This window comes from Aethalodelphis obliquidens, unplaced genomic scaffold (genome assembly GCF_003676395.1).
Source record: "Aethalodelphis obliquidens isolate GAN/ISIS:26980383/991018 unplaced genomic scaffold, ASM367639v1 scaffold8, whole genome shotgun sequence".
Lineage (NCBI taxonomy): Eukaryota > Metazoa > Chordata > Mammalia > Artiodactyla > Delphinidae > Aethalodelphis > Aethalodelphis obliquidens.
The window spans coordinates 38,664,239-38,678,558 of NW_020837952.1; the positions used below are offsets into that span (position 1 = coordinate 38,664,239).

The following is a 14,320-nucleotide window of genomic DNA, read 5'->3' on the forward strand; positions in this document are numbered from 1 at the left end:
CAAATCACTTAGCGGAAGATCTTTGCTCTTGTGGCAGAAATCTACCCACAGGATGGACACAGTCTCCTGTTTCCTGAGAGAGAGGCTGGATTGTTTCCTTGTTAAAAGTTTTCTGATACTGTATCGGTAGAGAATCTTTGGAACAGGTCACACCACTGCTCCCATTCAAGCCAATTACCAGATATTTAGTTATCAGTTTACTTCAGGGATTGTCTGCTCTTGGTGAACAATTAGATTAGAAGATGCTGATGAAATTCGAGCGGCAGGAAGTAGAAGTTACATGTCTGAGTTCAGAGTTTCTATTTCAAGTTTGAGTAAGTGCTAAATTCTTACCGAGAGATTTTAGCCTAATAGAGTCAGATTCTCAAGGTCCCCCAGCCCATCCCATGGGCATCTCACCTGCCTGGAAACTTCAGCTCATTTCCAGAGGTGGGTCTCCCTGTTCTTTATGTTGGCATGAAAACAATAATTTAAGCCATCCCCATTAAAAAAAAATAGAAATACTGTATAAATACAATACTGTAACAATAAATTTACAAGTCGATCCAGCTGGGCACTGTTCCCAGACTACCAGCTGAGCAGAAACACAAATAAGTAAAGAAGAAAAACTGTTATACGATGCAAATGGCTTCAATCTCATTGTTTTCTGCTACTCTTATACTGCAGATAGATAGAACTGAAGTTACATTACAGATAAACAGGTTTTGTGGGCTAACCTGGAGACCTAATCACTGTTTATAACATTATTTCTGTGGGGAGAAAAGTGTATTCCATATTACAAACAGATGGTTTGCAAGCAAATTTCTGGAACACAATAGATTTGTGAGTTGGGGCCTCCTGGAATTTTAACCTCTAGTTGGATGTTTTGTATTCAGGGCTAGTGATGTGTGAAAATTCAAGGCCTCTCAGGTTCCCCCCCACCCCGCCCCTGTTTTCCTCCCGAATCCTTGCTTCCCCTCTTCGTCCTGGATGCGCTGTCTCACCTTCTCTATTCATCTGTTCCTGGGGTCCTCATCTCTGTCGCCTCATCCTGGCACAGCCCCCTCTCCAACCACTGTTGGGGCCCCAGGAAGCCAGGAGGAACTCTACCTGTCATGGTGTTTGTGCACCTTATTAAATGGCAGTTAGGGCTCACAGGAGGCCCTGCAGCCGAGGGGCCAAGCGTGGGGCTCTGAAACCAGACTTCAGCCACTTGGGGCTGTGCACCCTTGGCACGTTATTGCACCTCTCTGAGCCTCCGTTTCACCCCTGTAGAATGAGGTGGTTGTGAGGACTAATGGGGGAAGACTAACTGTAAACACTCAGAACAGTGCCAGGCATGGGGCAGTGTTCCTTCCAGGCAGGTACATGGTGGAGTAGTTACTCAGGGACATCAGGGTTTAGACAGATTTCCACAAACTCAGGAAGCAAACCCATTGTATGCAAATGCTTTCTGAATTCCAAACAGCAAACTTAGAAACAAGTGTCTGGAATCTCCCTGTTCATGAGTCGGTGCCGGGGTAGGTTTTGAATGAACGTTACGAGTTAGGGGGTCTGGGAGGGTTGGTCCACGTACTGGAATAGTGTGAGTGACAATCTCAAACTCTTATTATTTTGAATAGATTAAGCTCTACAGCAGATTTTATGAACAAGCCTGTTAAATAGTTTCATTCACTAAATTGCATCCACGGTTCTTTAACCTAGCAAAGGTTTTTTTAAATTAACTTTTGGGTTTGGGGATTTTTTTTTTTCTTCAGGCAGTTTTTTTCTTTGCATTTGAGCTGGCTGTTTCCTAATTTGCAAGTAGGCTAGTGTCTGCACATTGGCCTTATTTTGTAGGCAAGAGAGCTAGCTGGAAATAAGGACTAGAAAAATAAAGTACTGGTTGGGAGGCGTAGGACTTTTGGAGAGATCCTCCGTAGAGAGTGGGGCAATAGCATAAGATAAGAAAAGCAAACATATCTCTGCCATTTTTTTCCAGAATGCGCTCATTCTAATTTGAATCCCATTTTCCTCCTATCTGTGGCCTGAAGAAATTGTAATGAAGCCAGTTAAGAAATCAGCCTATTTGAGACGGCTTCATTGAGGATCCGCCTCACCGAGAGCCGAGTCTGACAATGAGATTTTAATTGTATTTGGGCAAAGGCTTAAGTGTCTATGCACTTGACCCTTGCTTTCGTGGATGTATAGGAATAAGAGTGATGGCTTTCAAAAGGGACCATTTCAAAGTAACTGGTTTTGTTTACTAAAACGTGGGAGCTGTAAGATCTGTTCCCCCTCCTGAAGAAATCTGTGTGGGTAACGTGCTGTCGTGAAGATTTTATAATCTGCCGTACTGGAGAAGTAATAAGATATTGTTGTTGGTTGACCATGTGGTTATTCATTCTTGGTGTCACAGTTTGCTTTTTTATTTTTATTTTTCAGCTGGTGAGAAGCAAGGAATGAGAGTTTAGAAATCTCAGAGGTGTTTTATAAACCAGGAATTTATGTTTAGTTGCTTAACATGGTTAAATTTTGTTTTCACCTTATACAAAATAGGAATTGAAAGGTCCATGTATATATTTTTTTTCTTCTTTTTTTTCCCCCCAAAAAGACAAACTGAAAACCTCAACTTCTAATCTGTTGCCTCTCTGGCCCCAGATTCAAACTTTTAGCTTACATTAAAGATAGTCTCTTGACTGCAAGTATAAGTCAGACATAAATCATAAGGAAACTCTAGAAAGAAAAATCACCTACAGAAAGGACCTGTAGAGATTTCATGTTTCATCCATTCATTCAAAAATATTTATTGAAACCCTAGTATTTGCATACCATGCTGCCAGACACTGAAGGATTTATAGAAGAAATATTAAAGACACTTTCCTTTCCTTTGAGGATCTTACAGCTTACTTGGGGGGAAATGACACAGACATATGAAACAGTTAAGTTGTAATTCAAGGCAGCATATGATTAAATACCCAAATGTGTGGTGCTGACAAGAGATGCCATAGGAGGTCAGAAAAGGGAGTGATAATTCAGTGGCACTACCGTTTTCTGCCTACAAATTGGCAAATTGTAGCACTATTTGTATGAAATATTTTACACTTGTTTTTTTGGCAGCCTTAGGCCTTGACTCCCAGGCAGTATTAAGAGCCTACAAAAATATTTGTACGCCAGTCACTCTAGAACTGACTTTTTTCTCTTTTTTTTTTTTGCCTTTTTTTAGGCAGAGGAAGTGCCTTATACAAACCAGAATGCCTCTGAGAGGCAGGTAGTTTTTGACAGTCATCATCACTTCCAAATACAAAATAGGAAACCAACCTCATCATTCCGTGTTTCAATCCAGCCGTACGTGTACCTCCATCGCAAACTCTCCCTGATGTTGAAAAGGAGGTTTAATTTGAACTTAATGTCTGTGATGGACGAAGTAGTCATCAAGGGTCAGGTGAATTTATGGCTTTGGAGAATTGCTGATGAAAGTCCCCGCGGTCATGAGAAGGAGAAGGAGATGACACAGGTGGAGGAGAGTTTGGGCACAGATGTGCTCCCTGAAAGCAGGGCTCCCCAGGATGGTAGAATATGATGACATGCTGAAAGTATTGCACTTGGGGGTGATGGTTAATGAAACTCGCTGGCTTCCTGTTCTATTTTTGTCATATTCAAATTAGCTCAGCGCTCAAAGATGAAGCCATGGGGCCTAAATTCTTAAGAATTAAAAAAAAGAGAGAGAAGAGGAAGAAGAAGAAATAAAATGCTTGTGAAGTCAAATGCACTGTTGGGGACCACACCTCACTCCACTCACATCCTTTCAGGGACTCCCCAGAGCTGAATGTGGTTATTATTTAGTTGCTTTTCAATCTCACATGATTCATGAATTTTCGGTTTTTTTAAAAACTTACTGTCACTAGTTCTCCTCCACCCCTTCGTTTTAACCTTGGGCCTCAAGGAGGCAGAGGTAACAGATGTTTTGTTCTTTTCCTTGATACCGTTCAGGGGATGTCTGTGGAGCCCAACACCATTCGGAAATCACAGGGCCCTTGGTGTTCATTCTTCTTGTTAAGTTGGCGGCCCTGCTGGTGAGGCAAGAGTTTCCAAGTTCGCGTGACCTAGAGTGACAGAGACAGGCGTCAAGCAAAGCGGTGATCTCACCTTTCAGCTTATGATGGTGTTTATCAAAGTAGTTGGCCCTGAAAAAAAAAAAAAAAAAAAGTAGTTGGCCCTGACCCCAGCTTAACATTTATTTGGGGGCATCCTCTGAGCTGGCCGACTTGGCAAAGCGGCCCTGGCAAATGTTCTACCCAGTATCTTTTGATATAATTTGACATCTGTCGAAATAAATGCTATGTAGCAGATGGTTCTGGAATGTCTTATCAGATTCTTGGGAAGACTCTGCCCTTGCAATATGTTTATTTGATTATCATACTGCAAAGCACAAAATGGTCGCTTTCATTTTTTTTTAACAACAAAAAAAGTTACACAATGGGTTGATATTCTAGAAATGAATCGCAAACCTAAAATGTATACAATGTGTAAACCCTTTCTTGAGCTGTTCTGTACCAGGTTTTTCTGAAGGGGGCTCTTTAATTGTAGAATGCAGAAGAAGCTGCGTTTTGGATGTATTTGGCAATGTTATCTTGAGAGAGATGGCTCAGGAGTCTAAGTTCAACATGTCCACATTTGTTCTCTGCTCTGAGACATGATGGAAAAAATGCTCTGCTGGTTTCCTGTTGCTTTTCATGGTTTTCGCATCGTGTTCTTATTCTTTCTTGAAATCAGTAATCCACTATATAAAGCCTGGCATTTTGAACCGAAGCCAAGTATGAGAAAGTTTTAACTGATGCATGTGTGCTGCTACCCCCCTTTTTTTTCTTTTTTGATAGGTGTACTTTTAAAGAAGATTGTGTGCATTTAAAGAACTCAGAAAACTGGCTGGATATTTCATCTGGAGCTAAAAAGTGCCCTGAAATTTACCTATTTCGAAGCAGTAAAGATAAGGTAAGAGGAAAGATTTTTAACTGGTCTCTACTGTCTCATTTTACACAACTGACGCCAGCTTCCTTCTGTGTGTAAAATATCCATTAGTGATCAAATAAGCTTAGTTATGAGATCCTCATTATCAAATTATCAAACTCATTTAGTTAACTGATACTTAGTGCCCACCAGATGCCATACACTCTGCAAGGTGATGGGGAGGTAGCAGAGAATAAGACACATCATGGGCCTGCCCTCATGGAGTTTGTCGTCTTACGCAGCTAAAGATGACCTTTATTTGTTGAAATTAAGGAAAAGATGGACTACTAATGTTGCAGAAAAATACATTGATAGGGACTTCCCTGGCGGTCCAGTGGTTAAGACTTTGTCTTCCAATGCAGGAGGTGCGGGTTGCAATCCCTGGTTGGGGAGCTAAGATCCCACATGCCTCGTGGCCAAAAAACCAAAATGTAGAACAGAAGTAGTATTGTAACAAATTCAATAAAGACTTTTAAAAATGGTCCACATCAAAAAAAAAAAATCTTTAAAAAAAACCCCACATTGATTAAAAAAGAGAGAAAAAAAATAAGTTCAGATTCATGGTCAAGATTCCTTAAATGTGTCTTAAGTGTCGAATTTTGTTGTTTTATGGTTTCTTTTCCTGATGTGTTCAGACTTCTCTTGACAACTGTCTTATGTGCATGGCTTCAGGTGATGTTGATAGAGAGGGAGAGAAAGCAATGTGGGCGGTGAATATCGCAAGAGGGGGTGTTTCCTGGAAAGTCCATGGGCTCTTGCTATGGCAGTACTGCCATGGGCAGCACAGCAGCCCTGTCATTGGATGAGAGAAAGGTAGCAACGTGAGCACATTCAGGCATTTTCTGATTCACATACCAACTGCGCCCCATGGGAGAATGGAATTCCTGCCTTGCAGTCTCGGTGGCTGGAAGGAGACATTTTCTCCCTAATTACAGCTCTTGTATTATGGATAACTGTACAGAATCACCATCAGCAGCCTTGACCTGTCTGTCGAGCTCACTCTGTTTTATTTGAATGCCACATTAACAAGGAGATGGGTCACTTTCTCTTTCCCCTTACACTTTGCCATTTCAAATAGCAAGAACCGTACCACTTAAGATGATTTAAGATTTAATAAAGGAGAGCCAGAGCACTTAATGAGGGATAAATAATAAAAAGAATCAAGCTTTCAGGTCATAACTGATCAGAACTCATGGATTTCAGGTTATCTGACTGTTGTCACTTTCTGTTGTCCTCGTGTGGGTGGCAGTGTGGAGGATGGGGGGGGGGGCAAAAAAAACCTGTCGAAGCCTTCATCCAAGCCTCCATCAGCCCTGCACCAGAATGAATAGATTCTGTGAAAAGGATGCTTACGCATCAAAGTATAGGTATGGCCAAAATTTATTTCTCTTATCAGTCTGCGGAATAGCCGACTTTAGTGCTGATAGAGACTGGTAGAAAATACCATGATCATTCAATACACCCAGGACTCCGATGAGTTAAGATTACACAAAGCTTTTTTTCTTTTATCATTTTGAAAATGTTAAGGGTAGTACTTCGGCTCAGTGAGGTGAGGGAAAGTAACTTGTTCGTTGACTGAAAAGTGCTGCTTACACAATTTGCTGACCTGTCTTTGGGTTCACTAGTATAAGTTAATCACCATTCACATCTAGTCTGGAACATTACAAAAAATGTTTACCACCCAGAGAACTATGGGTGCTTTCTTCCCCACCCTGAGTCCCACTGTGGTTTGCCCTAATCCCTCTAGAGTCTTCCCACAAAGCCATTACCTCACTCTCTCCAGCTAACCACCACTCTCAAGGTAAAGGAGATACGAGTTTGGTAATTTGAGTAAAGCTATTCTTTGAACGCAACTTTGGGCTGATTATTTTAGTAATTTCGATAAGATGTCAGTCTCCATTTCTTGGTCATATTATTTCAAAATATTTCCTATCTTGATTGTTAGCTGTGACTTGCCTGAAAGTCTTAGATCTTTGGTTATTTAAATAATTCCTTATCCCAGACCCATAGAGATGGAAGTCTACGGTTTTCCCCGATTCTATCTATTAGCTTGGTTCAAAGAGTGTTTGCTCACTGCCCATCATATACCTAATAACATTCTAGTAACTTTCGTGGTATGGGAAAAAAAGACCCATATAGTACAGAGACTCTGTTTCCAAGAAGCTTTGTCTCTTTACACAAGACAATGAGAAGACAGTGTATCCTCATCCTCGTTATGAAATTGGCATTAAAAAGAAAGAATTAGAGCAATTCCAATTGTCTTGGAGGGACTTCATGAGATTTTGTTGAGTAAAAACATCAAGATGCAGAAAAGTACATATAGCATGATCTTGTATTGATCCAAAAAATGTCCCTGTGTATGTTCACGTACGTATGGCTCTATATGGTTATTTGAGCATGGAGAAAAACATGGAAGAATTCGTGCTAGGTTGTAAACATAGGCTCCCCTGATGGAATGATTCATGTGGTGGAGGAAAGGTCAGAGACAAGTAAAAAAAACAAACAAAAACACAAGCAACTGAAATCCTCATACACACAGACAAACACAAAAAGGGATGCGTGACATCTCATTTTGCATTATGTAAAATTATATGTTTGTATACCTATAAAGAGATTTTTAACAGTCAGTGAAAATGGCTTATACTGATAAAAACAGAAAAAATGTAGGAATAAAAGTATTTCCCACAAACAGCATGGTTCCTAAAGGAGAGACTAGAAATGTTCTTTTACACATCAGAACAGAAACATCAATTCCATCACTGATACAACCAACATTGTTTCTAAAGTTGTGTCCCGTGTAGTAATACAAGAAACAAGTGATAGAAATAATTATTAGAATGGAATAGACAAAAATATCATTATTTGCTAATCTTAAGTGGTTGTATATCTGTAAAATCTAAATATATTAGCTTTTAAAACTTTAATTGTTCAGTAAACATTCAAGTAACAATAACCTTACTACATGTAAGACAAACTGTTAACATCCATTAATAAAAGATCCCATTCATTAAAAACAACAGAAGTACTCAGGCACAAACTTGAAGAATGAGGTATATACCCTGTATTTTAAAATCATTTTTACTAGGAGATACATGTTGAAGCCAGCTACGAAAATAGTGATTTTGGCCATGCGACAGCTAGTCTTAAGCAATAGTAATAGTAATTAGATAGTGAGGCAGTGGTCTGTTGGTGCTATTTATAATTCATAATAGGAAAACCTTATCAATTAAAAGCATAAGCAAATATAAAAACAAAGACACATAAGGTATTTTCTTGGAAGATATGAAAAACATCTTAAATATATCCAGACATATACTATGTTTCTTGGTGGGAAGAGATCATAAAAATGTCACTACTTCCTCAATCTATTTTCTAGATTTCATGCCATCCCAGTGAAAATTTGAATAGACTGTCTTAAAATTAATATAAAGTTCATCTGGAATAATAATATGAACTGGTCAAGAATATCCAAGATATATCTTGAAAAAATAAAATTATTTAAGCAAGACCATTTCCATATGATTGTAAACACATATATAGTGGCAATAATTTGGCCCATGACTCTGGTTTAAAAATAAGAATATAGATCCATGGAATAGAGTAGAAAGCTCAGAAATAGATGTAAAAATTTTGGGGCTTCCCTGGTGGCGCAGTGGTTGAGAGTCCGCCTGCCGATGCAGGGGACACGGGTTCGTGCCCCGGTCCGGGAGGATCCCACATGCCGCGGAGCGGCTGGGCCCGTGAGCCATGGCCGCTGAGCCTGTGCGTCTGGAGCCTGTGCTCCGCAACGGGAGAGGCCACAACAGTGAGAGGCCCGCGTACCAAAAAAAAAAAAAAAAAAAAGATGTAAAAATTTTAAAGAGCATTATCGTAAGAGGAAACAAAAGAATTATTTCATGAAAGTTGATGAAATAACTGGCTTACAATGTGGAAACATAGTTTAATTCACCTTGTTTACTTTAAATATAAAATAAATTTTAGGCTAATTAAGAAATTCATCTAAAAACCTAACAGAAACTAACTGAGCATCAGATAATTTGGAAGTATAATTTTCTGGCTCTGAAGGAATATATTCTGTAATAGCAAGAGAAAAATATTCATATACTTGACTTTTTAAAAAAATCTATACAAGGAAAAATAAGAGATGACTAAAGCACATACTTCAGGAAAAACATTTATGACAGGCAAAATATTAATCGCTAGATATGAAAGCTAGGAGAAAGTAAAAAGAAAAATCTAGAGACACCAAAAAGTAAGTGGGCAGAAGTGTATATTCTCACAAGAGGAGGTTTAGAGGGTTGGATATAGATATGGAAGTATGTTCAGCCTCACCAGTTATCAAATAAGTACAAATTAAAGTGAAAATAAGGTTTGCTGACACCTAGTGATGGCGATGCCAATTAACACAACCTTTTTGGAAAGCAATTTGGCGATATGTTTCAGAAGTCATAAATATATTCATTCTGCTTGAAGCACTAATTCCAGGCTTAGGCTTCTGAAGAAGTAATTTGAAAGAAAACCCATAAGCTTACAGATGTTATTGCAGCGGCATTTATAGACTTAGAACCTTGGAAATAACCAAACTGGCAATAAGAGGAAAGGTTACGTAAAGTAAGGTCTGTCGATAGAATGATAGAATGTTATGCGGCAAGAAGTTCTTTGGCCCCATGGACATTACTAGCTAATTGACACTCAAACTTCATATCTCATCTGATTCTTTGGGTCTTCATTCCGTCTTTATCCAACTTAACTCAAGAAAGAGTTATTAACTTGGCAAGGATTCCCACGTTGGGTTCATCAAGCCAAGGTATCAGCTTTTTAACCATGCTTGCCTGGAAGCCAAAGTCGCACAAAAATACCTTCAACTCCCTGGCTATCCTCTTCTTCCACGGCTTGAAAACACTTACTGTCTCCTATTTTCAGATCAACTCCAACTTCTTCTGCCCCATTGTTCCCCTGAAACTGAACTCCGTGGAGCCATTCCAGCAGACACTATGAGTCCTCATCTTACTTGGCCTCTTGGCTGCATTCTTGAAACTCTGTCTTCCATCACCTTCCATGGCGCACCTTCTCCATGCTCTCTTCCTTCCTTCTTGACTATGCCTCGACCTCCTTTGCTGGCTCCTTCTCTCCCTGACTCTAAATGTTGGAGTTATTTCAGCCCCAGGTTTGGCTCTTCCTCTCTTCTGACTCTGTACTTTGTCCACAGACAATCTTATCCACTCCCATGGCTTGATATACCATCTATATGTTGGTGTCTCCTTTATCTCCCACCCAGATTGCTTCTGGGCTCCAGGCTTATTATATCTTCTTAATTATCACACAAGCATCTTGAACTACACACATCCAAAAATTGAAGCCTTGATTTTTCCACCCAGGGTCTGCCTCCTGCCCGTGTGTCCCATTGCAATATACAGTACCTCTGTGTCCAACCATTTGCTTACCACATCCACATGCCCCACTTCCAGTCCTGCCCCATGCTACCTCTAATGGGTATATTGAAGCTGTCAATTCTTTCCATTTCTACTGTACCATCCTAGCCCAGGCTTCTATCCTCTCTTAATGATCTCCATCCCGTGTGACCCTCCGGTTTTCATCTAGCAGACTTTCCCACACTTCTGCTAGACTATAAGCTCCTTGAGGGCAAGGACAGTAGCCGCTTGCTTCACTGAAGTAATCAGTGCCTTGTGTAGCACGTGGCACCTCCTAACAGCTTGATAAATGTTTATGGAATAAATTAATGCAATGATTACAGTTATGCAAATGCTATGTGTATGAGAACTGGAAGGCAATGTGGAAAATTTAAAACAGTTAGTGAAAATAGGACTTTAACAAGCTTTCCGGTGCTTTTGTTATGATGTTTGAGCAATGAATTCAATTTAAGACATACATGTGTACAGGATAACAGGTGATAACGGTCATGCGCTGAGATGTGCGGTACAGGGAGAAATGCAGGGGTGCAGCATGCGTGAGAGTTCAGCCAGGTGTTGAAGATGAGCTGCTGGGGATGGTCTGGGGTTCAGTAATATGTTCAGGTCCCCTGGAGAGGGTTGGACTTCAGTCCAGTGGAAGTTGGACTCTAAGAACTTGCGTTCCAGGATGATCCTATGGCTCAGAAACAGGATTTTTTGAAAATGGAAAGATGGGGGTGAGATCCCAGGGCTAGAACAGATTTAGCAAGCGTATCAGAAGATGAGAGACAGTGGTCTTAGCTGGCTGTGCAGAGTCTGGGCAGAGGTCTGAAGTATAACAGAAGATGGACACCTATCACTCTCCATCGTGGGTGATAAGGTTACCACTTCCTATGGTCCCAGCTTCCTAAAATTTAGCCCACCTCCTCACCAGATCCCCTGCATGCACATGATGCAGAAGTGGTCTCCCATTGGCGTATTATTTTTAACTTTCCTTTTTGTTTTTCCTCTTCTTCCTCTTTTTCCTTTTTCTTCTTTCCTTCCTCCCTCCCTCCCTCCATCACTCCCTCCTTCCTTTCTCTCTCTCTCTCTTTCTTTCTTTCTTCTTCTCCTCCTCCCTCCTAAACATAAACAAATGAAAAAAAAATTGTGTATTTGGATGAGAATACTTAATATCATAAAGATATAAAATCCCCTAAAATGAATGCATATATTAGTACAATTCCAGTTAAACTCACAGTCCCCACACCCCATTTGCGTAAAATGATCTTAAAGTTCATATGGAAGAATAATGTTTAGGAAATGCTAAGAAAATTATGAAAATAAAAATAGAGAGATTTGGGCTTCCCTGGTGGTGCAGTGGTTGAGAGTCTGCCTGCCGATGCAGGGGAGGCGGGTTCGTGCCCCGGTCCGGGAAGACCCCACATGCCGCGGAGCAGCTGGGCCCGTGAGCCATGGCCGCTGAGCCTGCGCATCCGGAGCCTGTGCTCCGCAGTGGGAGAGGCCACGGCAGTGAGAGGCCCACGTACCGCAAAAAAAAAAAAAAAAAAAAAAGACAGAGTTGCCATAAATATATTTAAATCCACAGTGGTAAAAATTTGATGACGTTGGAGTAGAATTAGATCAATAGATAATTGGAAGAGTGCAAAGTTCAGAAATAGCTTGCAGGTATATGGTGATTTAATATATGACGAAAGGGGTAGTTCGGTGGGAAAAGGAATTTTTTTTTTTTAGTAAGTGGTTGTGACATAGCTGATTAACCATCTGGATAAAAATAAAGTTCGACCCTTATCTTACACTATACATAAAAATAAATTCCAGATGGATTAAAGACATAGTTTAAAAAATAAAGCAACAAAGATGGTGGAACAATATTATATTTGTCCACAAGCAAGACTTTGGGAAGAACTTTATAACCAAGACAAGAAACCCTGCATTTGATTACATAAAAACACATTGTGTAGGGTAAAAGATAACACACATACAAATTGCAAGACAAACAGATCAGGAGAAAATATGTCAGAAATATGACAGATAAGGATTAATATCTGTACTATACAGAGAGCTCTTAAAATTGATAAGAAAAATACACACAAAGCAGAAAAAATGGTCCAAGGATATGAATATGCGATTCACAAAAGAGCAAATTAAATAGCCAACAAAACATCTCTTTCTTTATATTGGCAATCTAAGAAATTCTCCTTCTATGGCAAGTCAGAGGTGAGTTCATTTAAGGCTCTAGGATGGATGGAAAAGATGGAAAAAGACCATAATTTGGTTCCTGGAATTTCTTCCCCACACAGACGACTGTGACTGTGGTGGGAAGCTTCTCTCCAAGACACTCGGAGTGCATGGTGCAGAACGTGGACACCGGCAGGATGCTCTGCAAGGGTAAAAGTGTATCCAATGAGACCTGCACCTGCAGCATCCCGACCAGAGCAACCTACAAAGGCAAGTGGACTCTTGCTGTTTTTTTTTGTTGTTGTTGTTAGAAAATGAAGCAGGCAGGAGAAACTTCTGAGTCCAGATTGCCCAGGAAACAAGTTAAATGACAGAATCTGAATAGTCCCACGCTGTAGACTCTCTCTCCCCCTACCCCTTGCTTCCCACTTTTCCCCTCAGTCCCGCTCACCTCTGCTCCACTCATCACAGGAGTGCAGGACCCCACAGTCACATGTGGCTGGAGAATGACAGAGGATGGTAAGTTGGTTAGGTGAGTGGAGTCAAGCCAGAGACCTTTGGGCTGACCTTACGTGGATGGTTCAGATAATTCAGAGATCTGAACATCTGGGAATGCCCTTGATGAGATGAGAAAACAGAACGGCCAATATTTTATCATCTTAAGTTCATTGCATTCGTTCATTCATACAGGAAGTATTTATTGAGCATCTACGTGCCAGACAGTGTGCTAAATGGTAGGGAGTCAGTGACCGAAAACACTCACCTGGTCCTTGTTCACAGTATTTAGAGCCTCTTGGGGTAGAGATGAGTAAACAGCACCTTACAGTGCAGTGGGTAGCATGCAGGGAACATAGCACACCATGGGAAGCACATGAAAAGGGCACCTAACTGGACTTGGGGGGGCAGGTGAGGGTGCAAGGAAAACTTTCTGGAGGATGAATAGGGTTGAGCTGGACACAGAAGAAGGGGAAGAGTAATGCAGTCAGAGAACAACTAGTGTGATGGCCAAAAGGAGAGAAAAAGCTTTGTCTGAGGAGCCAGAAGAGGTTCTATATGGCCAAGGCAAATGAGGTAGAAAGCAGAATGATAGAAAATGGATACCAAAGAAGGTACAAAGTGTCTGGCACAGAGTAGCCATTGATGATCAATAAATTTCTGTTGAATGAATGGCCGCAGGTGGAGAATGAGACAGGAGGAGGGAAGGGCTGAGTTCTGAAAGGTCAGAGAGAAGGGAAGCTGTGGCAGTGACCGGGTGATGGGACTGAGAGCTGAAACTGTTGAAGACAGGTAAGGGTGGAGCGAAGTGGGTGGATTCAAAGGATGGTTAGGAGTTAATACAATGGACAGACTGAGGATTCGTGAGTCCCTCTGGGTCTCATGAATATGAATATGCGATTCACAGGTCTTGCTCACCTGTAACATAAGCTTCGGAAGTATTTGATTTTTTTTTTTTCTTTTTTTTGCGGTACGCGGGCCTCTCACTGTTGTGGGCTCTCCCGTTGCGGAGCACAGGCTCCGGACGCGCAGGCTCAGCGGCCATGGCTCACGCGCCCAGCCGCTCCGCGGCATGTGGGATCTTCCCGGACCAGGGCACAAACCCATGTCCCCTTCATCAGCAGGTGGGCTCTCAACCACTGCGCCACCAGGGAAGCCCCGGAAGTATTTGAGATCACCTTGGAAAGCTAGTTGATTGCTTTTTAAAATTTTTTAAAATCTTTTTAAAAAACTTGAAATATAGTTGATTTACAGTGTAGTTGATT

General features: G+C 41.0%; 1 protein-coding gene across 1 annotated transcript in view; it reads left to right on the forward strand.

The window, feature by feature from the left end:
• PLXNC1 (plexin C1) overlaps nt 1-14,320 on the forward strand; it is a 141,906-nt gene that overhangs the window by 49,722 nt on the left and 77,864 nt on the right. The window contains exons 5-6 of the mRNA XM_027107196.1: nt 4,839-4,953; nt 12,683-12,830. Coding sequence (XP_026962997.1) covers nt 4,839-4,953; nt 12,683-12,830 — 263 coding nt within the window. The remainder of the gene's footprint in view (nt 1-4,838; nt 4,954-12,682; nt 12,831-14,320) is intronic.